We start from the raw sequence: 27,959 nt of genomic DNA, 5'->3' as shown, positions 1-27,959 counted from the left end.
AGATTCATCCGAACAAATGACATTTTGCTATTCGTGCACCCAGGTTCGTCGTTGAGTACACCATCGCAGGCGCTCCTGTCTGTGATGCGACGTCAAGGGTAACTTCAGCCATGGTCTCCGAGCTGATAGTCCATGCTGCTGCAAACGTGGTCGAACTGATCGTGTAGATGGTTGTTGTCTTGCAGACGTCCCCATCTGTTGACCGTTATCAAAGTCGGAAACGTGATGGCACGCATTTCTCCTCCTTATACGAGGTAACACAACAGCGTTTCACCAGGCAACGCCGGCCAACTGCTGTTTGTGTATGAGAAATCGGTTGGAAACTTTCCACATGTCAGCAGGTTGTAGGTGTCGCCACCGGCGCTAACCTTGTGTGAATGCTCTGAAAAGCTAATCATTGGAATATCACAGCATCTTCTTCCTGTTGGTTAAATTTCGCATCTGTAGCACATCATCTTCGTGATCTAGCAATTTTAATGGCCAGCAGTGTACATGCGCTCTTGCGAGTCAAACAAATCGTATCGTTTCCCCATTACGGCAACGATTGCATTGTTTCCTGCGTGACCAGGGAAGACTTTGACTATCCTCCTCTGCTAGTGCTGCCACCTGCCGTCCATGGATAGTTATAGCACGCTGACGTCGAACGTAACCGATGGTCACGTTGACGCGACTGGGCCGTGTGTAATTTGATTATTTTGTACCTTTTGCAGTTTACACATCTTTTGTTCCACACTCTGAATATTTAACGGTAAGTTCACACAACTTTAGCAGTATTTTCTCTCTTTTTACACAGTATCCTATAATGTTTTACCATACATAAATCCAGTATGATTATGACATCCCTCCTACACTTTTCTACACTCTTAATATTTTAGCGATAATTTTTTAGATAATTTTATTTTTTATGATTTGAGCCTAAGGCTCTCTCTTTTTACGCAAGTTACTTTATTGATTTAGCAAATGTAAATCTATTAAGCTCATGACATCCCACCCAGTCCTCTGCCTTCTTTCTCCTCTGGTGCTCCGCGAAAAACTTTATAACATAGCGATTTTTTTAGACTTTTTGACGATACTTACTACTTTCTTAAAATTTTAGTGTGATTTCTGTGTTATTAGTCATGTTTTAAGACTGAAATAATCAGCGAATAAAACAGATTGTTCCCATTTTAAAAAATTAATTAACTTACGACATAAACAATGTGTTCCATCCTCTTTTCAATCTCTACTTGTAAAATATGATTGACCAATGCTCATTAGATGACAAAGGGGTAGAAATTGGAGGACGGAAAAAATTATAGAATGAAAATTAACACAAAGAAAACAAAAGTATTGGCATTAGGAGGAAATAAAGAAATAAAAATTGTGCTGAATGGAGAAATACTAGAACAGGTGCAAATTTTAAGTATCTTAGAAGCAGGATAGACACCGACTGGAAGTGCACCACGGAAATTAAAACAAGGATAGCAATGGCAAAAGAGGAATTTTATAAGAAAAGGAGAATTTTCTGCAGCGGTCTGGACAGAGAACTCAGGAAGAGACTCATAAAATGTCTTGTATGGAGTGTTCTTCTATATGGCGCTGAAACATGGACTTTGAGGAAGAAAGACAGAGAAAGGCTGGAGGATTTTGAGATGTGGACATGGCGGAGGATGGAAAGAGTGAGTTGGATGGACAGAGTAAAAAATGAAGAGGTACTGAGAAGAGTGGGAGAGAAAAGACAGTTACTAGATGTGATAAAAAGAAGAAAAGGAAATTGAACTGGGCATATATTAAGAAAGAATGACTGACTGATAAAAACAGTTTTAGAGCGTTATGTCGAAGAGAAAAGGAAGAGATGAAGGAAGAGATTTCAGATACTGGATGACGTGATGGACGGTACAACATAGAGCAGCCTTAAGAAGGAAGCAATGGATCGCAGAAAATGGAGAGGCAAAGGACCTGCTAATATAGCAGAAAACTAATGATGATCCACCAAAATACAAAGATTCTCAAAGTGTTTCGTCAGAGGAAAAGTTTGGGAACTCGTGCTTCCTCCTAGCTTATCTACAGGTTCGTGTTGACGCTATCTCAAAAGGAGTCACCTACAAGAGATATACATACACTTCGTTTACGCTTCTCGCCGATTATTTGTTTCAGGAGGCACCAGTTTCTTCATCTCCCATAATGTAAAGATGAGCTGCACAACAGCCATCTATAAAATCTGCTGCAATGTCTACCTGTTCTCTTTTTTTGGCCGTCAGTCAATTTTCATGACTTGTGTCCTGCTAATTCTTCCTATGTAATGCTAGTACCCAAATCTTTCAATGTATGTTTCAGAAGCAGTCGTGTATTTTGAGCCAGTATATGTGGTAGTTGCTGTGTCTATGATATGTAATGCGGCAGTCAACCCGAAAGCCAAGCATTATCTACAATTTTTTTTTTACGGTCTGAAAGCATTTTAAACAAATGTAAACGCATTTACTGTTCACCGATTCTGCAAAGGGTGTTTGCGTCTCCAACTATTTTTAGAAAAGATACAGAAGTGCCAATAAGCAATAAAATACAAAAATTTGCGCTATGACACGAAGTTCTATCTTACTGCAACTCGAAAACCTGGTTCATGTAGAAGTATCTCTGTTTGTCTGCAGGTACACACATTCACACACGTTGTCGTTTTGAAAGCCGTCCCTTCATCACATCTCATACGTTTACACGATCGAGTAGGACCTGTTGGGTTAAAAAATTTTTTACCGAAGACTTTATTTATGCTAGGTATCCTCATCATGATGTACACCGTACAAGAAGAATTTACAGTATACATAAAACTTTTGTCTAGCTTACCCGTGCCGCAGGGCTTGAAACGTACCTGGTAGCTGTTTGTATAAGCGTTGTGTCGTAACACCAAGGGTCTCCTGGCCCAAAATGTTTTTCCTGAAGTTTCCGAACGGAAAGCTCGGCTCCACGAAAGGTACGCCCTTCTTCTTCCAATATTTGAAGCCATGTTCGAACCATAGGTAGATAGCGAGAGCAGCCGCGGAAACGACAAGCAGGAATTCACTAATCCACGAGTCTAAGATTAGCGCCATCGTTGCCCTGGAATAAAGAGATTGAGTTAATATCTCAAATGAACATGTATAATCCAAAAATTCGAATTAAAGTAAGAAGCTAACTAGGCGATATGTTATGCTGCTAGTGTTTGTATTACAGTACAGACGTGAAGTTTATAAAGACTGTTTTATTTGAATCACTGGATCGTATGAATGAAATGGAGAACGTACTTTACTCTCGGAATTTCGGAGAACATTCACAGACTGTCATGGATAAAGTGAGTGCAGAAAATACTTTGCCTGAGAATGTTCTCGGTTAATGTAAAAGTTTGGGGGAAGATGCTCAAAGTGAAGAACGTTCTAGGATTTCGTATGAATAAAACTAGCGAGGTTTCTCAGAAACGGAGAAAATTCTCAGTTTTTGAAGTAAACTTTGTAGCGTAGTTCGTATTGTGTAAGTTATGTTGAGAGGTTAAGTTTTACCGAGCTTGTTTTCTAGTAAAAATACCAGATTTTAAACTGCTCAGAAGGTCAGAAAAAATACACTACTGGCCATTAAAATTGCTACACCACGAAGATGACATGCTACAGGCTCGAAATTTAACCGACAGGAAGAAGATGCTGTGATATGCAAATGATAAGCTTTTCAGAGCATTCACACAAGGTTGGCACCGGTGGCGACACCTACAACCTGATGACATGAGGAAAGTTTCCAACCGATTTCTCATACACAAACAATAGTTGACCGGCGTTGCTCGTGAAAAGTTGTGATGCCTCGTATAAGGAGGAGAAACGCGTACCATCACGTTTCCGACTTTGATAAAGGTCGGATTGTAGCCTATCGCGATTGCGGTTTATCGTATCTCGACATTGTTGCTCGCGTTGGTCGAGATCCAATGACTGTTAGCAGAATATGGAATCGGTGGGTTCAGGAGGGTAGTATGGAACGCCGTGCTGGATTCCAACGGCTATCACTCGCAGTCGAGATGACAGGCATCTTATCCGCATGGCTGTAACGGTTCGTGCAGCCACGACTCGATCCCTGAGTCGACAGATGGGGACGTTTGCAAGACAACAACCATATCCACGAATAGTTCGACGACGTTTGCAGCAGCATGGACTATCAGCTCGGAGACCATGGCTGCGGTTACCCTTGACGCTGCATCACAGACAGGAGCGCCTGCGATTGTGTACTCAACAAGGAACCTGGGTGCACAAATGGCAAAACGTCATTTTAGCGGATGAATCCAGGTTTTGTTTACAGCATCATGATGGCGACATCGCGGTGAACGCACATTAGAAGCGTGTCTTCGTGATCGCCATACTGGCGTATCACCCGGCGTGATGGTATGGGTGCCATTGGTTACACGTCTCGGTCACCTCTTGTTCGCATTGCGGCACTTTGAACAGTGGACGTTACATTTCAGATGTGTTACGACCCGTGGGTCTACCCTTCATTCGATCCCTGCGAAACCCTACATTTCAGCAGGATAATGCACGACCGCATGTTGCAGGTCGTATACGGGCCTTTCTGGATACAGAAAATGTTCGACTGCTGCCCTGGCCAGCACATTCTCCAGACCTCTCTCTAACTGAAAACGCCTGGTGAATGGTGGCCGAGCAACTGGCTCGTCACAATACGCCAGTCACTACTCTTGATGAACTGTGGTATCGTGTTGAAGCTGCATGGGCAGCTGTACCTGTACACGCCATCCAAACTCTGTATGACTTAATGCCCAGGCGTATCAAGGCCGCTATTACGGCCAGAGGTGGTTGTTCTGGGTACCGATTTTTCAGGATCTATGCACCCAAATTGCGTGAAAATGTAATTACATGCCAGTCCTAGTATAATATATTTGTCCAATGAATACCCGTTTATCGTCTGCATTTCTTCTTGGTGTAGCAATTTTAATGGCCAAGAGTGTATATGTAGCCAGAAGGAAAAGGGAAAGGACAAACTGTAGAAGTTTATTTGGGTTTGACATTAAAAGCATTATTTGGCTGGTGAACTTCCGTTCCGAAAATGATGAAAGAAGAGCAGATGAGCTTTCAGACGAAATGATAAAAGAAGAGAGGATGAACTTTCAAACTACGTGAAATTGAAAATATTTTTGTGCTTTTTAGCTGAGCCAAGTTTTTAAAGTGATGTGCAAGAAGATTTAGGTATACACCACAGGGCATCCAACTGCGTAACTGACATTCTCAGGTGTTCATCATCATGTCTTCTCACAGCATAATTCTTATATTATGTTATGTTATAAATAAGTAAGCGATTCATTAATATTGCTAACTGGTTTATTACAAATCTAGCGTTTCGTTTCTCGTATAGAAACCTCTCGGTCGAACGTTTAAGTACTCGATGCGCGAGCGGACTATTAGGCATCATGTTAAACAAAATTGTCTCGTATTAGAAAACCCCGACAGAGTTGTCGTTCGGAGCAGCTGAAAGCGTGATGTATTGTTAAGACTTTGCTCACGTATTGTGTTCACTTAAGTTCAATAACAAAAAAATATGCCACATATCGGCAAATGCGGTAACATCGTCAGAAAATGTATTTTGGTAAAGGAGGTAGTATCGAGACGTAGTGCAACTATTCCGTAACACAGTGAAGGCAGTTCTATAACTGTACGCTGAATAGTTTGCCCGTTTGAGCGAGCTGAAGAAAAAGTAGTTTTACACGTGTGTTCTGTGCCGGACGCGGCAGACGACACACACAGAGAACCTTCTCAAGAAGACGGGGAGGTGGTGAGAGGAACTCCCTCCTCAGAGAACATGCTGCGAATATACACTACCGGCCATTAAAATTGCTACACCACGAAGATGACGTACTACAGGCGCGAAATTTAACCGACAGGAAGAAGGTGCTGTGATATGCAAATGATTAGCTTTTCAGAGCATTCACACAAGGTTGGCCATTAGTGTATTATTCATACAAAACTGAGAACTTTTTTCAGGGAATGTTCTTTTGATTCGACAGTCTTCTGTGGAGAATGTCCCCTGTTCTATTCGTATGACCCATAATTCCTAACCCAGAGCTAAATAAACCGATGACCACTAAATAGGTACCTTCAGGTGGTATTTTGGACATATGAAGTGTTAAGGAAACTACATAAGTGGAGGAGAGACGAATGGGGAAATCATTCTAGGGATACGGGGCATATTTGGGAAACTCAATGTCAAAATCGACTTTAATAAAGGGCAGATTAGATTGTTCTAGCCCGGTGTCTGAGTGTTTAACGTCTACGTCTCATCGCACAACATGGAGATCGAAGGCTTGTGCGCTCTGTAGAACAGGATAGACGGCGATCTGCGGCAGATATGACAGAGCGCAATACTGGTGCAGGCAAAAGGGCTTTGGAGGACACCTTTCAGCGCTGACTGCTGAAGTAGTTACCCCGCTGTTGACACAACATCATCACAATTGTCATGGGCGCGATATCACCGAGACTGGACCGTGGCTCAGTGAAAGCGTGTCGCCTGGCCTGACCAATCACGTTTCTTGTTATAACTGATAGTTCGTTGTGTGCACATATGCAGGTCGGACAGTTAACCGGGACTCCATAAGACCTGTGGTAGTATTCGAAGGCAATGTGGCAGCTGTGCACTACGTGTACGGTATTGCGACCACCTGTATCCCTTCATACACACCTACATCTACATGGGTACTCTGCAGATCACACTTAGCAGCCTGGCAGAGGGTTCACTGAACCACCTTCACACTAATTCTCTATTATTCCATTCCCGAACAGCAAGCGGAGAAAACGAACACCTCTGATTTCACTTCCTTTATTATGAAGATCATTTCTTCCTATGTAGCTCGGTATCAACAAAATATTTTCGCATTCACAGGAGAAAATTGATGACTGGAATCTCATGAGAAGATTCCACCACAACGAGAAACGCCTATGTCTTAATGGTGTCCACACCAATTCCTGACACTCTCTCCCCTATTTCGCGATAATACAAGACCTACTGCACCTCGTTGAACTTTCTTCGTGTACTCCTTTAATCCTATGTACTAAGGATCCTACACCGCGCATCAGCACTCAAAAAGAGGACAGACAAGTGTAGTGTAGGCAGCCTCTTTTGTAGATCTGTTCCATCTCCTAAGTGTTCTACTAATACAAGTGTTCTTTCCAATTTAAGTTGTCTCTAATTGTAATTCCTGGATATTTAGTTGAATTTACGGCCTTTAGATTTGATTGATGTGTGGTGTATCGGAAGTTTAAACGATTCCTTTCAGCACTCACGTGGATTACCTCCCACTTTACATTATTTAGGGTCGACTGCCAATTTTCGCACCATAGAGATATTATCTACATCGTTTTACAATTGCTAGATCTTTTGATGGCTTTATTAGAAGATAAAAGACAGTATCATCTGCAAACAACCTAAGACGACTGCTCATATTGTCTCCTAAATCGTTTATGTTTCTACGGGACAGCAAAGGGTCTATAACCCTTCCTCGGGGAACACAATAAAATCACTTCTGTTTTACTAGATGACTCTCCATTGGTTATTACAAACTGTGACCTCTGTGACAAGAAATCAAGAATCCAATCGTATAACTGAGACGATGTTCCATAAACATGCAATTTGATTACAAGCCGCTTGTGAGGTGCGGTGTCATAAGCCTTCTGGAAATCCAGAAAAACCGAACTATTTGGAATCCCTTGTCCATAGCACTCAACACTTCGTGTGAGTAAAGAGCGAGTTATATTTCACAAGAACGATGTTTTCTAAATCCGTGTTGACTGTGTGTCAATAGACCGTTCTCTTCGAGGTAATTCATAATGTTCGAACACAATCAATCTCCCAGAATCCTGCGGCATATCGACGTTAATGAAATGGACATGTAATTTAGTGGATTACTCCTGTTGCCTTTCTTGAATATTGATGTGGCCTGTGCAATTTTCCAGCCTTTAGGTATGGATCTTTCGCCGAGCGAGCTGTTGTATATAATTGGTAAGTATGGATCTGTTGCATCAGTGTATTCTGATGTTTTCTTCGAAGACGACGGCATCGTTTAGAAGGACAACTGTTCCTGTCACACGGCCAGAATCGTGTTGCAGTAGTTGATGAACTTGATAGTGAACTCACTTTCGTGTCATGGCCACGAAATTCGCATGATCTGAACGCGATGGAACAAGTGAAGGACGCCAAAGATACACCCACGAGCAACCTGCTCACAATTTACGGGAATTGTGTAACCTGTGCGTAGAAATCCGGCGCCACGAACATCCGGATACCTACCAAGGAGTTTTTCAACCCTTGGCACGCAGAATTCCTGCTGTACTACGTTCAAAAGATGGACAAGCTCTACTAAGCAGGTGGTCACAACTTTTGGGCTCATCAGTGCAGCTTATATCGTAATGTACCAGTTCTCTCATATCTTTTCGGTCAAAAGTGTTCAGCCAGTAGAGGATCATAACCTTAGAGTTCTGTGTAAGGAACCAGCGGTCCGAAAGAAATACTTCAATCTCTGTTGATACATCGTGGATACGGGACAGCGGCCCGTCAGTTAGTTACCAATGAAAAATCAACAGACGGCCTATTTTTTCAGAAGTTGCTATTTTATTTGAGAGCGGTGTGCTGACCACACGCCCCTCCTATCCGCATTCTCAACTGAGGATGACACGGCGGTCGGATTGTCCCGATGGGCCACTTGTGGCCTGAAGACGGAGTTATTTTATTTACACGACCAATTTCGGTATCTCATTAATGCCATCTTCAGGCCCCTATGCACTCCATATATAGAGAATCAGATACAAAGATGCATGCGGTTGTAGTCAAATCTTCGCAGTCATGCTCCACAAAATATTCACGGAATTCAGATATTGATGGCTCCGGTTATGCATGCATCGCTGTATCTGATTCTCTATACACGGCGTGCATGGAAGCCTGAAGGTAGTATTAATTAGATGCCGTAACCGATCACGTAAATAAAATAAAAACTTATGAAAACATACGACTGTTTGATGATTTTTCTTTGGCAAATAAATAGTTGAAGTAGGGCGAGTTCTTCACTGAGCAATGCTTGTTTGTAAAATGCTCATGTTACATAACAAACAACTGCTTACAGAAGCGGCACTTGTGGCACTATGTTAAAGCGCTTGTCAATCGTGTGTGGCGTTGTCCTCAATAGAAGAAATTTGTCACCGGGTAGAGTACCTCACTAGAACCTGGGTACGTCTAGTCACTGAGAAAAACTTTTAGGAGAACATGTTGTATCGTGTGAGAAAATATTTGTAAATAACCACCTGTCAACTTGCCCATGAAATGCACGTGCCGTAGAATGAGGTGCGGACTGCATTACTGGAGCAGTAATTGTACCCCTATAACCAACAAAGTGTGCAGATCATGGCCTGATGTAATTTGATCCTAAAGTTCAGTTCCGTTAATGGATTATTCAAGCATTTTGACTTTGAATACACTTCCTGACAAAAAAAGGAAGACACTCATAAGACGTGGCCAGATATCCGTGTAACTTCGTACACACGCTCACCATCGGCGGATATGTAAATGATTGGAGTTGCATTTCCCTATTGCGGGTAGAACGGCCACCAGGGTGTTGTTCATGTTTAGCATGGTCGTCATTGTGGTAGTGTATACAAGAGTTGTGAGCAGCACAGATGTCGAGTGGTCACTGTGAAGGACACAGAGATGCCGTATACTGCTGTGACACAGCGTTATCAGCACCTGACAGAGTTTTAACAGAGTGGGTCTCCTTTGTGTCTGCTGGTCGAATCAGGTAATATTCAGATTTGTGGGGCATTCGGATGTAACAATGGTCCAATGTTGAGTGGGAACATGAAGGCAAGCATATTCGTTGCGAAGCTTCCGGTTGATCACGTCTGATCACGGCAAGGGTGGGTCTCCGCATTGTGCACAAAGCACTTCCTAACCTCTTCACATCGGTACCTGTCTTGCAAGAGCAAGTAAAGGACTCCCTATAACATTCCGTATCATTACACACCATTGGTCGGAGACTAGCAGCTTTAGCACGAGGGAATTACTGTTCCAGGCGTAGGCTGCTGTTAACACCACAACACAGACTGTTGTGTTTGCAGTGGTTCCTTACTTGGAATCATGGACTGCTGACGAATGGCTTTGTATTGTGTTCAGCTGGTGTCCAGCGATGAATTGTGGTTCCACATTGCCGGCCGTGTGGCCGAGCGGTTCTAGGCGCTTCAGTCTGGAACCGCGCGACCGCTACGGTCGCAGGTTCGAAACCTGCCTAGGGCATGGGTGTGTGTGATGCCCTTAGGTTAGTTAGGTTTAAGTAGTTCTAAGTTCTAGGGGACCGATGACCTCAGATGTTAAGTCCCTTAGTGCTCAGAGCCATTTGAACCAGTTTTTTTGTTCCACATTAACACGGATTACCATCGCCAAAGAAACTGGTATAGGCATGCCTATTGAAATGGTTCAAATGGCTCTGAGCACTATGGGACAATTTCTGAGGTCATCAGTCCCCTAGAACTTAGAACTACTTAAACCTAACTAACCTAAGGACATCACGCACATCCATGCCCTAGGCAGGATTCGAACCTGCGACCGTAGCGGTCGCGCGATTCCCTACTGAAGCGCCTAGAAACTCTCGGCCACTCCGGCCGGCATCACGGATGAGTATGGTGGCGACCTGGCGAGAGATTGCAGTCTTCCAATGTTTTGGGGATGCACAGCGGTGTTATTCCTGCCGTCATGGTGTTGATAGTTAGTGGGTTTGCCTTCTGGTCACGTCTACTAGTGATTGAGGGGACTCCGACGGCATAACAGTATGTTACAGACATCCTACGCCCTCAGGTCTTATATCTCATGCAGCTGTATCGTGGTGCCATTTTCTACAGATCATTGCTCGTGCATATATGACATGTGTCACTATGAACAGCCATCATGATGCTGGAGTATTCCTGTGAGCAGCAAGATCTCCAGATATGTCCCCGATGGAACATATGTGGGACCATCTGGTACATGAACACCACCCCAGTGGCGGTACGGAGTACAAAGGATGATTTGTCCACCGGGTACAAAATCCAGGGTTTGAGCGATGGCAGGATATGGAACAAAGAAGGTCTAACGAACTTATCTCCGCAATTCGTGGTTCCATGCTAGAGAACAATTATAAATCAAACATTGTTACAGAGATTGCGGTCTAATTTGCGCTGTACCATACAGCCACAGTTACAGTATGCATGGTTTCCTCCTAGAGTCTGGTACTGTTCCTCATACGTTAAGCTCTAACGCCCTCCCCTACCATCGTAATTGGTTATGTTTTGTGTCATTCACTTCTGCTGCTGTTTATCTTGTAGTGGATGCGATGCAGCGTCGTACTCAGTGGTTCCGTATTGGAATCGAGAGCTTGCCGACATGGTGTTTACTTGCGGAAAGGCAAATGGCAACGTTCGGCGGGCAGCGAGGATGTATCAGGAGACCTATTCCTGCCGACAACAACCACTGGTTGGAACAGTGTTTCGCCGTTTGCCTGAGACAGGGTCCTTTTAGGAAGCAGGAACTCATGAAGGACGTACCCGAAATGTTCGGACGCCAGACTTGGAGGGAAATGTGATTAGCACTGTGGAAGGCGACCGCCATGTCAGTACCAGGCAGTTGGCCCTTCAGTACAGGGTAAGCCAGACGACAGTGTGGAACATACTCTATGAGAGTTGTTACTACCCTTATCACTTACCCCCCGGCTAGCAGGGCAGTCTAACGTGCTGCTTTCCGGGCGGGAAGGCGTGCCGGTCCCCGGCACGAATCCACCTGGCGAATTAGTGTCGAGGTCCGGTGTGCAGGCCAGCCTGTGGATGGTTTTTAAGGTGGTTTTCCATCTGCCTCGGCGAATGCGGGCTGATTCCCCTTATTCCACCTCAGTTACACTATGTCGGCGATTGCTGCACAAACACTGTCTCCACGTACGCGTACACCATAGTTACTCTGCCATGCCAACATTTGCGGTTTCACTCGTCTAGTGTGGGCCGTTCCTGGGATGATCCAGTGGGGGCCGAACCGCACAATAACCCTGGGCTCGGTGTGGGGCGGCGGTGGGGTGGGTGGACTGCTGTGGCCTGTTGTGGAGTTGTGGCCCACTGAGGACTACGGCGAGACGAAGCGTCCCTGTAGTTTCTAGGTCCTCGTTTCAATGCACACTTATCACTTACAGGGTGTTCAGGGCTTACTAGTGACAGACGGTTTTGTCACTGGTTTCTTCACCAGGCAACCTCTATTCCGGAATTTGTGTCATCCATCCTATTCACAGGTGAGGCCATTTTATGCGGAGTGGTAACTTCAGCTTTCATAACAGTCATCTGTGGAATAGTATGCAGATGACAGAATGACAGCGAATCATCAGCATCGGTGCATCCGGAATGGCCGGGATAATTGGTGACCGTGTTTTGGGACCAGTCTTCCTTCCACGTCGCCTGACAGCCGGAACTATCGGCGTTTCTTGCAGGTGACTGACTCCCGTGGCATACCGTATACAACCGTTGTCGGCGACCGTGACTCAGCAGCGTATACGAAAGAAAAATGACATCCTTCGAAATCGAGTCTGTGCATGCATCAAGGCTGGACGGATTGCAACGTCATGTTAATAAATGGGCGCATATTGCCATCTTCTCTATAAATCTGATACGATGTTCTGATCATTGAAATACTATTAAATGACCTCTTAATCCATGAAATTTCATTTAGTTTTCTCGTCTCCTACTGGTTGCTTAACTTTTTGTCAGGCAGTGTTGTTGCTGTGAGTTTACGTTGTTACCATAAGGTGTAGTGTATTTACGTTGGCTAAATATTCATTTCGATCGTTAGTTCCTAATCAGTTGTTTTGACCATAAAGGCATGGGACACCTTGTATGTATACGATGATCATTATTGCAATCTAACGCTTGCAACAAAGCCGAATATCGAGAGAGGTGTGGATACAGCGCGAGACAATACACATAATAATGAAAAGAACAGAAAATGAATCTCATCTCCGTATTGGAACTCAGGATGTTATTCAGTTTAGTCCAGTAAATACGGTCGAAAGGTGTTATTGGGCAGTTTTGAATGGTAGTAATGCAGATCCAGAAAAAAAGGAATCATCGTAATTATCGAAACCATATGAAGTACAGAGACAGTTTTGATTGAACAACTATTATTTATTTTTTATTTATTCTGTTATTTAGCCTGACCGGATTAGGGCCTTAAGGCCCTCTTTTACATCTGACCAGGAACAACACATACAGATATATTACCAAAACATTCATGAAAATGATAACAATCTTAGAGACGATAATAATCTTAATAATAGTATTAATAATAATAATAATAATAACAAAATAATAGTTGACAATAATGAAAGTAACGATAAATGGTAATAATAACAGTAATAATAAAACAAAGTGCATTAAAAATAATATAGACTAGTTTAGGGCAACTTACATCATGTTTAGTATTGTCAGAAAAAGAAAGGATGAAGAATAATAAAATTGGAATGACAGTAATAGTGGCTGTTAGGAGAGGACTTGATTTAAGTGGATAATTCAGTAAGCGAGGAGAAGGGAAAAGTTGTAGGGGGTGGGGATTGACGAGTGAGGGCTGCAGACCAGTATGTGAGAGAGATAGCTATTGCAAGAGAAGGTGAGCCATTAGCTGCTTTTTGAAGTCTAGAAGTGATTTAATTTCTCCCATATTTTGAGGAAGATTGTTCCGAAGTCGGGTTCCGGATACAGAAAATGATTTCGAAAACATGACGGTGTTGTGTGGTGGTACTGAGATGATCTTACTTTGTTGAGGACGAGTATTTCTGCTGTGCTATGCAATGGCTGAAGATAAGTAAGAGGGAGTCTGATGATTGAGAAGACGATGGAGTAAACATAAAGTATGGTAGTCCCTACGTTTAGCAGCACGTAGCACGATAATTGTTCATAGGCTGGAGTGATATGATCATAATAACGAACGTCACAAATATATTGTACGCAAGCATTCATCGCCAGTTCAAGCCTGTGAGAGTTTTCGTACGAAAGTCCTTGAAGAATAGCATCACCATGGTCGTGAATAGGGAGTGTTGGAGATTCTACGAGCTTCTTCGTAAGCTCGAATGGAAATACTTTTTTATATTTCTGTAGACAATGAAGGGATGCAGAAACTTTCTTACAGACTGCAGTAGTGTGTTCAGTCCAGTCTAAGTGGTGGTCCAGGATTATCCCTAAGTTCTTTGCAGAAGGAGAAAGGTTATTTCGGTGTCATTTAAAATTAAGCATGGAAGAGATTCTCCTTGCTGTGTTGTAATAAGTCTTTTGTGGGCGACTAAGACTGCTTGAATTTTGGAAGGTTGTTGTTTGAGACCTAAGTTCTGCGACCATTCTAATAAAGCAAGTAAGTCGGCATTTACATGATAGATGGCTGTGTACAGGTTTGCTGGACTTGCACTGAGATATTACTGAAGGTTATCAGCATATGGGTGGTATCTGCAGTGGGAGAGAATAGTTGACATATCATTAACATACAATGAGAAAAGTAATGGGCCCAATACTGTTCCTTGTGGGACGCCTGATACAGTATCCTACCACTGCGACCTTTTAGTACCTACCATTACACACTGCTGGCGCGATGTAAGGTATGAGGGGAAACACCGTACATCTTATTCAAATTATGATTTTTTATACTCTGGCTTGTGCAAAACATGGTTTATATCTTTTTCCTGTCCTTTTCCCAAACATGTATCTTCACTTCGTCTGGTTTCATATATTGAAATTTTCGCAGGAAGTACCTGGTTTGGTATTGCGCTTAAAAACTAAAACATGTTCTTTTTTGTTTGTTTTGATTGCTTACCCAAAACTACAATCATTGTGAAGTTGGAATTGTACAGTCTCGCTTGCTTTTATGGGTTTTTATGGACTGACAGCAATTCATCTGAAAAGCAGTTGGAGAAATTTGCTTAAAGAACTATTATTTTAAGCACTTTTTCCGTCACTCTCCTCTGGCATAATATGTTTTATGCATAAAAACTAGATTTAGGAATAATTTATGTTGCCACAGGCATCGAGAGATGCTATGTAATTGACGCTACTCACTTGTTCAGCGTTTTGTATTTTGTCTAGTATAGCGCGAATTTTGACTGTTTGAGGGAGTTTTTGCGGTCATACAGCCGCCGATTCCCTCAACACACACACACGTACGCACACACGCACGCGCGCACACACACACACACACACACACACACACACACACACACACACACAGACGCAAACACACATGAGATTACGAGACTATGGCATGCGGGGTGGAAAGAGGTGGTGAGTGTTTTTAGCGGCTGGGGTTTACTGGGTAAACAGAAATGACTAGCTAGTCGAAGTGCATAAGAAATTCAGGCTGTGGCTGGCCAAAGTATTATGGGTGGATAACTTTGTTTGAAATGAAACACGGAACAGTAAATACACCAGAAATTTTGCAGTGATGAGACGAGCTCATTGCAGTTTTAAGTATAATTCTAGACCTAATATTTTAAAGGTTATAGTACGCTTTTACTTACAATAGTTTATACAATTAATAAAAATGAACCACTGAATCAGTATCTTTATATGAGGCGTCATATGAAAGTTGACGATGACCGTATGCACCACAAGCAGCTGCACAATAAGTGTGTAAACAATTGCAGACGATTTATTAAATGTTAATGTGAAAATTCTCCATAGTTGCACGTAATATGAAGGCAGCATGAGCTCCCCACTTTCTTAAAATATTCCTAGTGGATGAGTGATAACAATTTGTTATTTGGTATGAATTAGTAATGTTTATAAAGGTTTAACATATTGCAATGCCGGATGCAGGCATGTATTCGTGAAGTTTATTAATAACTTGTTAAATACTATGGCGATATTTTAGTGAGAGGTCGCAAAGCGACCGTAATAAATTTCTCTGTGTTCTAGCATGTTATATATGTATGTAATTGTCTTTAACACTGAATAATTACCGAGCGAGGTGGCGCAGTGGTTAGACACTGGACTCGCATTCGGGAGGACGACGGTTCAATCCCGCGTCCGACCGTCCTGATTTAGGTTTTCCGTGATTTCCCTAAATCACTCCAGGCAAATGCCGGGATGGTTCCTCTGAAAGGGCACGGCCGACTTCCTTCCCCATCCTTCCCTAATCCGATGAGACCGATGACCACGCTGTCTGGTCTCCTTCCCCACACCAACCAACCTACCAACCACTGAATAATTGTCAATATTTAAGTAATTAACGGGAATTCAGTAGTGTGAGACGCCACAGAGCATTCAATTGGTCGAGGAAAGGCGCGCAGGGGCTCGTGTCAGCAAGCTTTTGTCCCTCCTGTTGAGTGTGTTATTGTCGGGAGGATGTGCGGCCGAGGAGCCGTGGTCAATGGAAATACTTCAGAATGCCATGACAGTAAGTTACACGCTCTAACTTTTTACACGTGACTTATAATATTTGACTGTGAGTTTTTTGCTTTGGTAATTGATTTTGCGAGGTGTAATTTGGTTTACGGGATTGAAGGCAGCTGTGAAGTGCGAATATTCCCTGCATTTATTATTTCTGTTCTGTCTGATGAATTAGCTGGATGTTTTCTGCGCGGTGATTATTGAGAACTTTCCCCCTGCAGTGGGAAACTGAAGTTTCGAACTTTGAACATTTCTTGTTCTTTTTATGAATTAATGTGCAGTTAGATGTACTTTGCTCTCACGTCTTGATGTGCAGAATGCTCTCTTTGCATTACATAACAACATTCTTTGCGCTACATAAAGTAATCATTATTTAACGGTTTTTGTTTGTATCTGCAAATCCATGTGAGGCCAACATTCTCTTTAGTTTGAACTACAACTACATGGTTTACCTCAGAATGTTATCCCGAACATTTTATCCAGTTAATTCACATTTTCTTCAGTCTCTTATTAAACGATACTAGGCACATTAACAAAAGCTAAAGACATCTTTAACTATCACTAAAGTCACTGTCTACTAAATAAGGGTTTGAGGAATATTTCTGTATTTAATATTTTGGGTTTAAAGCATTGGTGAAACACCGACCCATCCGACAACATATCGAGTCAAGACAACGGATTGTGTATTGTTTATTGAACTAGGGACATAGAAACGACGGAGAGGCTTCGTCCCGGCGTAGCCATCAGAGGTTCACAACTCCACAACAGGCCACAGCAGTCCACCCACCGCACCGTCGCTCCACACCGAACCAGGGGTTATGGTGCGGTTCGGCCCCCAGTGGACCCCCAAGCAACGTCTCATAACAGACGAGTGTAACCACAAATGTTTGAATGGTAGAGTAATTAAGGTGTACGCGTACGTGGAAACAGTGTTTGCGCCGCAATTGCCGACATAATGTAACTGAGGCGGAATAAGGGGAACCAGCCCGCATTCGCCGAGGCAGATGGGAAACCGCCTTAGAAACCATCCACAGGCTGGCCGGCACACCGGATCTCGACACTAATCCGCCGGACGGATTCGTGCCGGGGACCGGCATGCCTTCCCTCTCGGGAAGCAGCACGTTAGACCGCGCGGCTAGCCGGGCGTGCTAAGACAACTGATATTACAATTTGGTCGTGCATTGCCCACACAGATAGCGGCCTACACAGCTGCCAGTGCAGACCGAAAAGTTTTCCGCAGCAGATACACCACAGATATACAATTTTAGATGAGTAGTAAAAACAAAATATACTTATCTGGCCTAAAACATAAAACCAGCACTAACTTTGTGTAATATTTTTACAAAAATAAAACGAAACACATTAAAGATGAGACATAGGTGCTGAAACTTGTTGAAACAGTCAGGCTGTTTCATTTCTTTTTTTACTTAACACACTTATCCATCCGTATGATAGGTCTAATTAATCAATAAATTCCGCTATATACGCAGAACAGTGGTATTATCCGCAACAGTGGATGATGATTGTCAAGAGTCTCCTTCGTCTTAATTGTAAAGTTGCACACTGAATTCATTCTGTTAATTAATGGGGAGTAAAAACACGGCCTATACAGTTTCTGTCGCCTTGGCTGCCTTCAGTGGGCGAGGCAGCTGCAGCATGCGCGCGGGGGAGCAGCGGCGGCTACCCGACTCCTGTGAGCGTTCGCCCACTATCGCATTCACTGCGGCAGAAGGAGGCGTGCGTCTTTGACAGAATTATCAACGCTGGAGGAAGAGTGCATTTGGGCGCTGAGTTCAGCGAACTCGCACTGTCCTCGATACTTTGGGAGTATGAATGCATGGGTTTCTCCCAAGGACAGACCACCCACGAAAACGGCGTGTCCCGTGCGGTAAAATCGCAGTATTGAGCAGTAACAACGGGGCGCCTCCACAAGTGAGTCTTTTGTCTAGTGCCAACGGGCCGCTGACGTCTTGAGCGTAAACATGGAGAAGACAAGCTTACATAAAGTTTTTGATGGGACACAATCTGATAGGTTGCAGTTTGGAATCTTTGGGAACGCTGATGCGTCATAGGACGGCACTCGCAAATTTCTGAAAGGAGGAGTGGGGTAGTTTGGCGTTAGGAATCTTCCAAAAAGCGATGCCACATCTTCCAGAACAAAATTGTAAGGACGTTTCTGACTGGTGGAAAAGAGTATGCGGTTTCAGACTGGACAGAATGGCAGTTTTGGCTAGCACGCACCGGGAAAGGACCGGGAGCCATAGCAAACGCACTTATCCGCCTGGAGCCACAGTAAATACACTTCGTCATTGATAGGAATACAGCACAGAGTTCTTCACCGTGAGAGGGGCAGTTTATTCACGAGCAGATGGGCTGCATAATTCACTGCCGCCTGATACCTCACCGCTCCTCGTCTCCCGTAAATGATGGAAGTGTCGCAGCAATGGGGTACGAAGTTCGAACGGGATGTCTACATCTACATTTATACTCCGCAAGCCACCCAACGGTGTGTGGCGGAGGGCACTTTACGTGCCACTGTCATTACCTCCCTTTCCTGTTCCAGTCGCGTATGGTTCGCGGGAAGAACGACTGTCTGAAAGCCTCCGTGCGCGCTCTAATCTCTCTAATTTTACATTCGTGATCTCCTCGGGAGGTATAAGTAGGGGGAAGCAATATATTCGATACCTCATCCAGAAACGCACCCTTTCGAAACCTGGCGAGCAAGCTACACCGCGATGCAGAGCGCCTCTCTTGCAGAGTCTGCCACTTGAGTTTATTAAACATCTCCGTAACGCTATCACGGTTACCAAATAACCCTGTGACGAAACGCGCCGCTCTTCTTTGGATCTTCTCTATCTCCTCCGTCAAACCGATCTGGTACGGATCCCACACTGATGAGCAATACTCAAGTATAGGTCGAACGCGTGTTTTGTAAGCCACCTCCTTTGTTGATGAACTACATTTTCTAAGCACTCTCCCAATGAATCTGAACCTGGTACCCGCCTTACCAACAATTAATTTTATATGATCAGTCCACTTCAAATCGTTCCGCACGCATACTCCCAGATATTTTACAGAAGTAACTGCTACCAGTGTTTGTTCCGCTATCATATAATCATACAATAAAGGATCCTTCTTTCTATGTATTCGCAATACATTACATTTGTCTATGTTAAGGGACAGTTGCCACTCCCTGCACCAAGTGCCTATCCGCTGCAGATCTTCCTGCATTTCGCTACAATTTTCTAATGCTGCAACTTCTCTGTATACTACAGCATCATCCGGGAAAAGCCGCATGGAACTTCCGACACTATCTACTAGGTCATTTATATATATTGTGAAAAGCAATGGTCCCATAACACTCCCCTGTGGCACGCCAGAGGTTAACGTCTGTAGACGTCTCTCCATTGATAAAAACATGCTGTGTTCTGTTTGCTAAAAACTCTTCAATCCAGCCACAGAGCTGGTCTGATATTCCGTAGGCTCTTACTTTGTTTATCAGGCGACAGTGCGGAACTGTATCGAACGCCTTCCGGAAGTCAAGAAAAATAGCATCTACCTGGGAGCCTGTATCTAATATTTTCTGGGTCTCATGAACATATAAAGCGAGTTGGGTCTCACACGATCGCTGTTTCCGGAATCCATGTTGATTCCTACATAGTAGATTCTGGGTTTCCAAAAACGACATGATACTCGAGCATAAAACATGTTATAAAATTCTACAACAGATCGACGTCAGAGATATAGGTCTATAGTTTTGCGCATCTGCTCGACGATCCTTCTTGAAGACTGGGACTACCTGTGCTCTTTTCCAATCATTTGGAACCCTCCGTTCCTCTAGAAACTTGCGGTACACGGCTGTTAGAAGGGGGGCAAGTTCTTACGCGTACTCTGTGTAGTATGATAGGCATGTTAGTTCAGATTAGTAAATCACTCACAGTGTGGTGTCCTTTCGGCTAGGATTTTACTCTTTGGGATTCTATTTCTCTTTACTCATTAACCTTGCAATACAGTCTTCACCAACACTTCAGTCTCGCGATTAGCAATTATTTAACGCACTTTTATTTAACACCGTTTCTTGTTCGTTCGGCCTGTTTTATGAGAACTTTCTCAGTTCTGTCCCCCTGAATATCCACAGTTACAAAACGCTCCTGTGTGCGTATGCACTCATTCTCCTGTGATGATATTTGATCGTTGTTTGTCAGGAACAATAACTGAATTCATAACCAATAAATGTACATAATTTGTAAACATTACTTCGTTGCAGTTGTTGGTAGACCTCGTCACTACTAGAGTAACGATTTTTTTAAATGTTTAATCAGGCCACACAGCTACAGTCTATGTGTTAGAGCCAGCCCTTTCCTTTAGTTTCCTTGTGCACAGTTTCTTTACATACACCTGGAGCGTAGTGAGGGACCTGCACCTCGAGAGGGGATACTCAGAGTATGGCAGTAGCAAAGGAGATTAATTAGAACTTTAACCCAGGGGAGCCTTGCAAGATAAAGAACAGAAAACAGAAAAAAATCGTGTTTTTCGGAAGATGGAGTTTAAAAAGCCCACAGTTAATCCACAAACAATGGAAAAACTGTAAGCAGGAGGTTACAATCTCAGCAAAACATTTTATACAGCTTATGAAAGTCTCAGAAAACGTAAGCACTGACTAGAAGTACGGGATGACTGAAGACAGGGAGTACAGGGGAAATACTAAACAGAAACCAATCTGTCTCTGGTGGAATGAGATACGAGACAACACCAGGGAAGCGGAATACATTACTGTAGCTGTAGGTGCTATGAACAGAAGCAATTAGTTTAATATTTTGAGGAATCAGCCTCAGTTGCACAAATTTTCTGGTCTTTACCAGGTTTCTGCTAAATAAATCTAACCTTCTTCAGAAGCATAAAATTACTATAACATGCCAGAGTAAGGCAAAGTCAGCATTAAAATTAAAACCTATATTACCGTGGTACCATGTCGAACAAAACTACTTAGCTGAAGTCCAGCCCATGCGGTCACTATGCGGTCGTTCGGCAACGGCAACTAACGTTTGCACTGACCGTTGCACGCGGAATTGCACTGAGTACATAGCAACTCGTGCACGCGCGCAAACGGAGAGTCAAGGCTGTATATCGTTGGCTGTCTGTATGTCACGTGTTGGGAAGTGATAACCGTAATTGTAAGCAAACTAGGCATTATGTAGATAAAGTCCCTCTGAGTATTAACTACATGCAAATTGTATTGAATGGTAGGAAATTTACCTAGTTGGGTATATAAAGTATAAGGATAACCTTTACGACTTTCAGCAGATATGGTCATCGTGTAAAGTATCCCCACGGAACATGCCTTACTTGTCTCACTTATTTAAAACCTATCAATAATTTAACTAGGGTGTAACTGGGCGTACAACGCCCCTGTCATCACACTTAACTAGTATTGACCGACATAGGTCAAGCGTATTAATTAAAATGTGTCGGAGGGTACAACGTCTCCGTCATCACGCTTACATGCTATTGACCGACATAGGTCAAGTACACTAAAATATAGTATACGATGTGCGTTAGACGGGAAATATTTTCTATAGGTAACATTGTGAGTAACGCGATACACATGTAACGTTATCGTTATCATTACAAGGGGAAATTTAGAGCAGCTAAGTTCTACTTTACTTTGCTGCATAACTGTTAAATTCATGTACGCTAATGAGTGACATAGGCCACGCATATTAATTAGAGTGTGGCGGAGGGTAGAACGTCTCCGTCGTCACGCTTATGTGCTATTGACCGACATACGTCAAGTGTACTAACATAGAATCTACAATGTACCTTTGACGGGAATATTCTTCCACAGGTAACATTGCAAGTAACGCGATATGCGCGTAGCGTTATCGTATCATAGAATGGGGAAGCATTTAAAGCAACTAAGCTTTACTTACTGTGCTGCATAATTGTTAATTTCGACTATAATGGCGTCCAAACTCTCGTGAAAGAGTAGTGGACCAAACTTAAATTTAAAGATAAGCGTGAGGCTTGATGTCTGAACATGGTATGCGGCAACCAGGAGAGAAATATGGTAGTCAATGTAGCAGGGATAAATTAGACCAACCGTAACAAAGATTGGAAACCTTCGAAAAAGTTTTTATTTGTCAGCAGCAGCTGATCGTTCAGAAGGTTTTTCTTATCGGATAGCAAGTGTTTAAAAATCTGCATCTCCTCTAGAATATCTAGCCTTGTTCCTTTTACCCCACACTACAACAGCTCAGTATTAGTTGGAGGATTGGTTGCATGGGCCATTTGGACGAGGTGCTCGGTGAAAGTCGAGCCCCGTATGCCGTCACCACTTCTCGTTGGCATATGCTCTTTATATTTTGCTGACAGCGCTCTCTCTGTTTGGCCGATGTAAAAGCTAGGGCAGTTACCGCACGTGATTTTATGTACCTCAGAGAGAGATAGTTTGTTCTTAGCTACTTTTAAATAATGGATTAAATTTTTCTTATGGCTGTGGGGGATACTTTACACGATGACCATATGTGCATAAGGTAGTAAAGGTTATCCTTAAACTTTATATACCCAACTAAATAGATTTCCTATCATTTAATACAATTTTCATATAGTTAATACACATAGGGTTCAAAAATGGCTCAAATGGCTCTGAGCACTATGGGACTTAACTTCTGAGGTCATCAGTCCCCTAGGACTTAGAACTACTTAAACCTAACTAACCTAAGGACATCACGACCGTAACGGTCGCGCGGTTCCAGACTGTAGCGCCTAGAACCGCTCGGCCACCGCGGCCGACTACACATAGGAACCTCCTCTACATAATGCCTAGTTTGCTTACAATTACGGTTATGAGTTTCCAACACGTGATATACAGACAGCCAACGATATACAGCCTTGACTCTCCGTTTGTACACGCGCACGAGCTGCTATGCGCTCAGTGCAATTCCACGTGCAAAGGTCAGTGCCAAGGTCAGTTGCCGCTGCCAACCGACCACGCGGTGGAGAGATGCCGGGGCTGGACTTCAGCTAAGTTGTTTTATTCGACATGGTACCACGGTACTATAGGTATTAATCTTAATGTTGACTGTGGCTTACCCTGGCATGTTATAGTAATTTTATGCTTCTGAAGACGGCTAGATTAATTTAGCCAAAACCTGGTAAAGACCAGAAAATTTGTGCTACTGAGGCTGATTCCTCAAAATATCAGTCTATCGCAGTTGCTGACGGGGTCGCAATATGCTAAAACTTCTTAGCAATTAGTTTGTTAGAATTTCAAGAATGACAGCAAGACGGCGAAGCAGTTTCTTGTTTGCACAAAATTAAGAGACAGAGTAAGGGGATTTTTGTGCTGTTGCTGGGGTCGTACTAATGTTTCCTCGCATGGAAGCCCACATTACATACTGAGATGGAAGTTTACTATCCTTTACTTCTAGAGAGGCGTAAACGTCAGGAATGAAGTTCCGGACGGTATACTATTCAGTCGGTAGTTATTTTCATGTCACGTGGATTTTTTGCGTGATAAATCGTAATGATGTGGAACTTGTCATTTTACATTCATCGCAAATTAATTTGCGTCTGTGGTTACATATTGAATATTTCTAAGGTTCTTTTTCTTTTTAAGAAACAAGATATACAGATGTGCATTAATAATTGCTACCCACCACCTTTTATACATTAAAATAATAGAAATACTTCTACAGAATAGAAAGAGTTGTGAAGAAGAAACTTTTTCAGTTTGTTTTCAAATTTTGCTTTGCTGTCTGCCTAACAGCTGTGGCCACCAACAGTAGTACAACAATCCCCAATTCAAGCGTGGTCTTACTGCGTACTTTGTTGCCAGACCTACAAAGGAGCTTTATCGCTGAATTTTTCTCATATAGATGATGTATTCTGCCGAAAAAACAGAAGAAAACACAGTTCCTTTAACAACTGCTTATGTCTGTATCTCAGTGTTTAATAAATTTGGGAAAACTTGTCTTTATTTGATGATCCTTGGATGCTAGTCTTCACCCCATAATCAACAACTATCTAACATTCACAACTGGATAAAGTTTTATATGCAATGAAATGAAATGAAGAGTAGAAATTGAAGCCGCTCTACGTGCGAAATCTAACATTTGCTGGAAGAATGAAAAATCAAGGTACCTCTGTTTGTGTCAAAAATATTGAGAAGTTATTCTGATCCTACAGAATTATACTGCCTGTCCCATCACCACGTGAAAATGATACAAATTAGGAAATTAAGTTTGTTAAGAACTTTGTAAGTGCCATACTAGGAAACTGGCTGGTTCTAAGTGCCAATAAGAAATTTTTTACATGTTGTGTCTTGCAAAGAAGCAAACAGTAACCATCCACAATGAATAATGCTATTTATTGACATAAATAGCGTTATTACCTGTTCAGAATCGACAGGCTTATTTTCAGATAACTGTTCACTTTTGTATTACATTTATTGCTTTGTACATTAGTTGTTGGTCGTTTTTTCCATCAACTAATGTAAGCAGCAGCAGGTGTTATACAAACGTGGACAGCCATATGAAGATGTTGGTTCTAATCCATGAACGGGCACTTTTCGTGTAAATAAATAGAATTGTTCACTGTGGCCGATTGCTATTCTCTACATCTACATCTACATGATTTCTCTGCAATTCACACTTTAGTGCCTGGCAGAGAGTCCATCGAACCATTTTCATGCTACTTCCCTACCATTCCACTTTCGAATGGCGCGGGATAAGGAACACCTAAATCTTTCCGTTCGAGCTCTGATTTCTCTTGTTTTATTACGACCATCATTTCTCCCTACGTAGGTTTGTGTCAACAAAAAAATTTTCGCATTCGGAAGAGAAAGTTAGTAATTTAAATTTCGTAAATAGATTTTGGCGCAAAGAAAACCGCCTTTGTTTCAGTGACTGCCACCCCAACTCGCGTATCATATCAGTGACACTCTTACCCCTGTTGCGCGATAACACGAAACGAGCTGCCCTTCTTTGCACTTTTTCGATGTCCTCCGTCAATCCTACCTGGTCAGGATCCCATACCGAGCAGCAATATTCCAGCAGAGGACGGACAAGTGTAATGTAGGCTGTCTCTTTAGTGGGTTTGTCACATCTTCTAAGTGTTCTGCCAACAAAGCGCAGTCTTTGTTTCGCCTTCCCCACAATGTTGTCTATGCGGTCGTTCCAATTTAAGTTGCTCGTAACTGTAATTCCTAGGTATTTAGTCGAATTGACAGCCCTTATATTTGTGCGATTTATCGTATACCCAAAATTTATCCGATTTTCGTTAGTACCCATGTGGATAACCTCGCACTTTTCTTTGTTTAGTGCCATGCAATCAGGCGGGCGCTGTGGTAGCTGGTCCTGCGCTGCTATGCATTTGTTTCGCGTGGGTGTGATCCCCAATCACTGACTGACTAACCCGACCATCACACATTCATGTTTTCAAAATTGTGTGGTGGCACCTGAAGACGAAGCTTTAAGCTTCGAAACAGGTCGTGGAATAAATTCAGACAATTACTAGCAGCTGAAGCGGATTTCTATTCTATGTTCCCCAATTGAGAACGTTCACCTGATCAAATATTTTGCACACTGGTTAAGTTTAACTCGTAGGTAGTTATCGCATTGAGGAGAAACCAGCAGCATTTCACCAGTGCAAAGCAAGTGTAACGCATGAAAGCGTTCGGTGAGTCGCAGGATACACAAAGTAAAATACCTTCAGCCACTTACTTATCAGTAGACGGGTACCGTCAGTGTTCCGGACGACGTATCCTACTGTGTCGGCGGCAAAGTAACTATTAAAGACGCTGTGAATGGCGCTGCAACTTATATGACTCAGCTTTCTGGAGGCTGAGATACCGGGCTTTACCACGAAATCTTTGGTGACGGAAAATAACTGCGCCTGCACGTAAGGTCACCTTGTCTCACAGTCTCGTCTCCGATATCTGCTTATCGGGCAGCCTTTCTGCGCAAATATGCTGCCGGAATATTCTTGTGAAGAGTTGTTTCATGCCGATCCATCATTTTACTGTGAATTTCTGTGATACTAAACTTCGGTCTGAAGCTGTTCATCATCTAAATTCCATTATACGTATACAGCCAACGTCTTCCTTTCCACTTAGGAAAAAAATACCACTGACTGCAATGACAGTAAAGAACTGTAAATCTATCAGGCATGTAAAAGAATCTACTGATACTCGAAACTGTTTTCAAGACATAGTGGAATGCGTGAAGTTCTTTCATCGTTTCGAGGAGTGCTCGTTACACAATTCCAGAGAAAATATACTCCTGTACCCACAACTCAGGAGACATCTTTAAGTAATCGAGAACGGAGAAATCATGTCAAATACACGCGCTGCAAATGTTAATATTAATATTAATTCCCATTCAGACGGCGTTTAAATAATTTTACTGTGGCCTGTAACCGTGAGTCTTAATAACTTATAGCTAGATGACGAATGAGTATCTTGTTGGTACACTGCGTCCTTGCAGCTGTTATCAAGCGATAACTCAGTCTCAAAATTAGTCTGAAGAAAATATGATGTTCGTAAATTTCCTTTTCGTTACTCTTCCATACGACTGTAGAAGTATTTATTAATGAATCAGTTACCGCAGAATACTACTATGGTTACAAGAAGCGATTTAAATTTTAAATGTTTTTTCATTATGTATAAGTGGCTTGTACCTACGGCTCTGAACCAACTGTAAATCTTTATTGTACGCTTATGAGTAAGTATTGACTGGAATACTCTCTTTCAAATTTTGAAGGTGGCAGGGGTCAAAACAGGGAGCGAAAGGCTATTTACAATTTGTACAGAAACCGGATGGCAGTTATAAGAATCAAGGGGCATGAAAGGGAAGCAGTGGTTGGGAAGGGAGTGAAACAGGGTTGTAGCCTATCTCCGATGTTGTTCAATCTGTATATTGAGAAGGCAGTAAAGGAAACAAAAGAAAAATTTGGAATGGGAGTTAAAATCCATGGCGAAGAAATAAAAACTTTGAGGTTCGCCGATGATATTGTAATTCTGTCAGAGACAGCAAAAGACCTGGAAGACCAGTTGAACGGAATGGACAGTGTGTTGAAAGGAATTTGGGAGAAGAGAAATTTGTGGCACAGCTTGACTAGAAGAAGGGATTGGTTGGTAGGACATGTTCTAAGGCATCAAGGGATCACCAATTTACTACTGTAGGGCAGCGTGGAGGGTAAAAATCGTAGAGGGAGACCAAGAGATGAATGCACTAAGCACATTTAGAAGGATGTAGGTTGCAGTAGGTACTGGGAGATGAAGCAGCTTGCACAGGATAGAGTAGCATGGAGAGCTGCATCAAACCAGTCTCTGGACTGAAGACCGCAACAACATGAGTAAGTATAGGTAAATATAGTGAAGCTGTGTATCACAAACATTTTTGGTACCGACGCACTCAATTTGTCATAATTTTTCCATGATGCCAAAATATATCTATCTAAAGCAGATGAAGTGAGCAGTTGATGCGATTAGATTTGTTTAAAATGTAATAATAAATGAAGCACGCAATTTACATTAAAAAGCAA

The 27,959-nt window shown here is 42.7% G+C and overlaps 1 protein-coding gene across 2 annotated transcripts in view; it reads right to left on the bottom strand.

The window, feature by feature from the left end:
* LOC126483883 (cytochrome P450 6k1-like) overlaps positions 1 to 26,190 on the bottom strand; it is a 110,384-nt gene extending 84,194 nt beyond the window's left edge. Inside the window, exons 1-2 of one of the 2 annotated variants that reach the window (XM_050107140.1) lie at positions 26,138 to 26,190; positions 2,846 to 3,072 (exon numbers count right to left, since the gene is read on the bottom strand). In XM_050107140.1, the coding sequence (XP_049963097.1) occupies positions 2,846 to 3,065 (220 nt within the window). In that variant the 5' untranslated portion in view covers positions 3,066 to 3,072; positions 26,138 to 26,190. Of the gene's footprint in view, positions 1 to 2,845; positions 3,073 to 14,844; positions 14,926 to 26,137 lie in introns of those variants that run through there. The other variant, XM_050107139.1, reaches the window with a different exon arrangement.
* Between the last annotated feature and the right edge of the window lie 1,769 nt (positions 26,191 to 27,959).

The sequence above is a fragment of the Schistocerca serialis genome, chromosome 6 (assembly GCF_023864345.2).
Source record: "Schistocerca serialis cubense isolate TAMUIC-IGC-003099 chromosome 6, iqSchSeri2.2, whole genome shotgun sequence".
Taxonomy (NCBI): domain Eukaryota; kingdom Metazoa; phylum Arthropoda; class Insecta; order Orthoptera; family Acrididae; genus Schistocerca; species Schistocerca serialis.
Note: the sequence above shows the minus strand (reverse complement) of the source record. Positions and strands in the feature narration are given on the sequence as shown.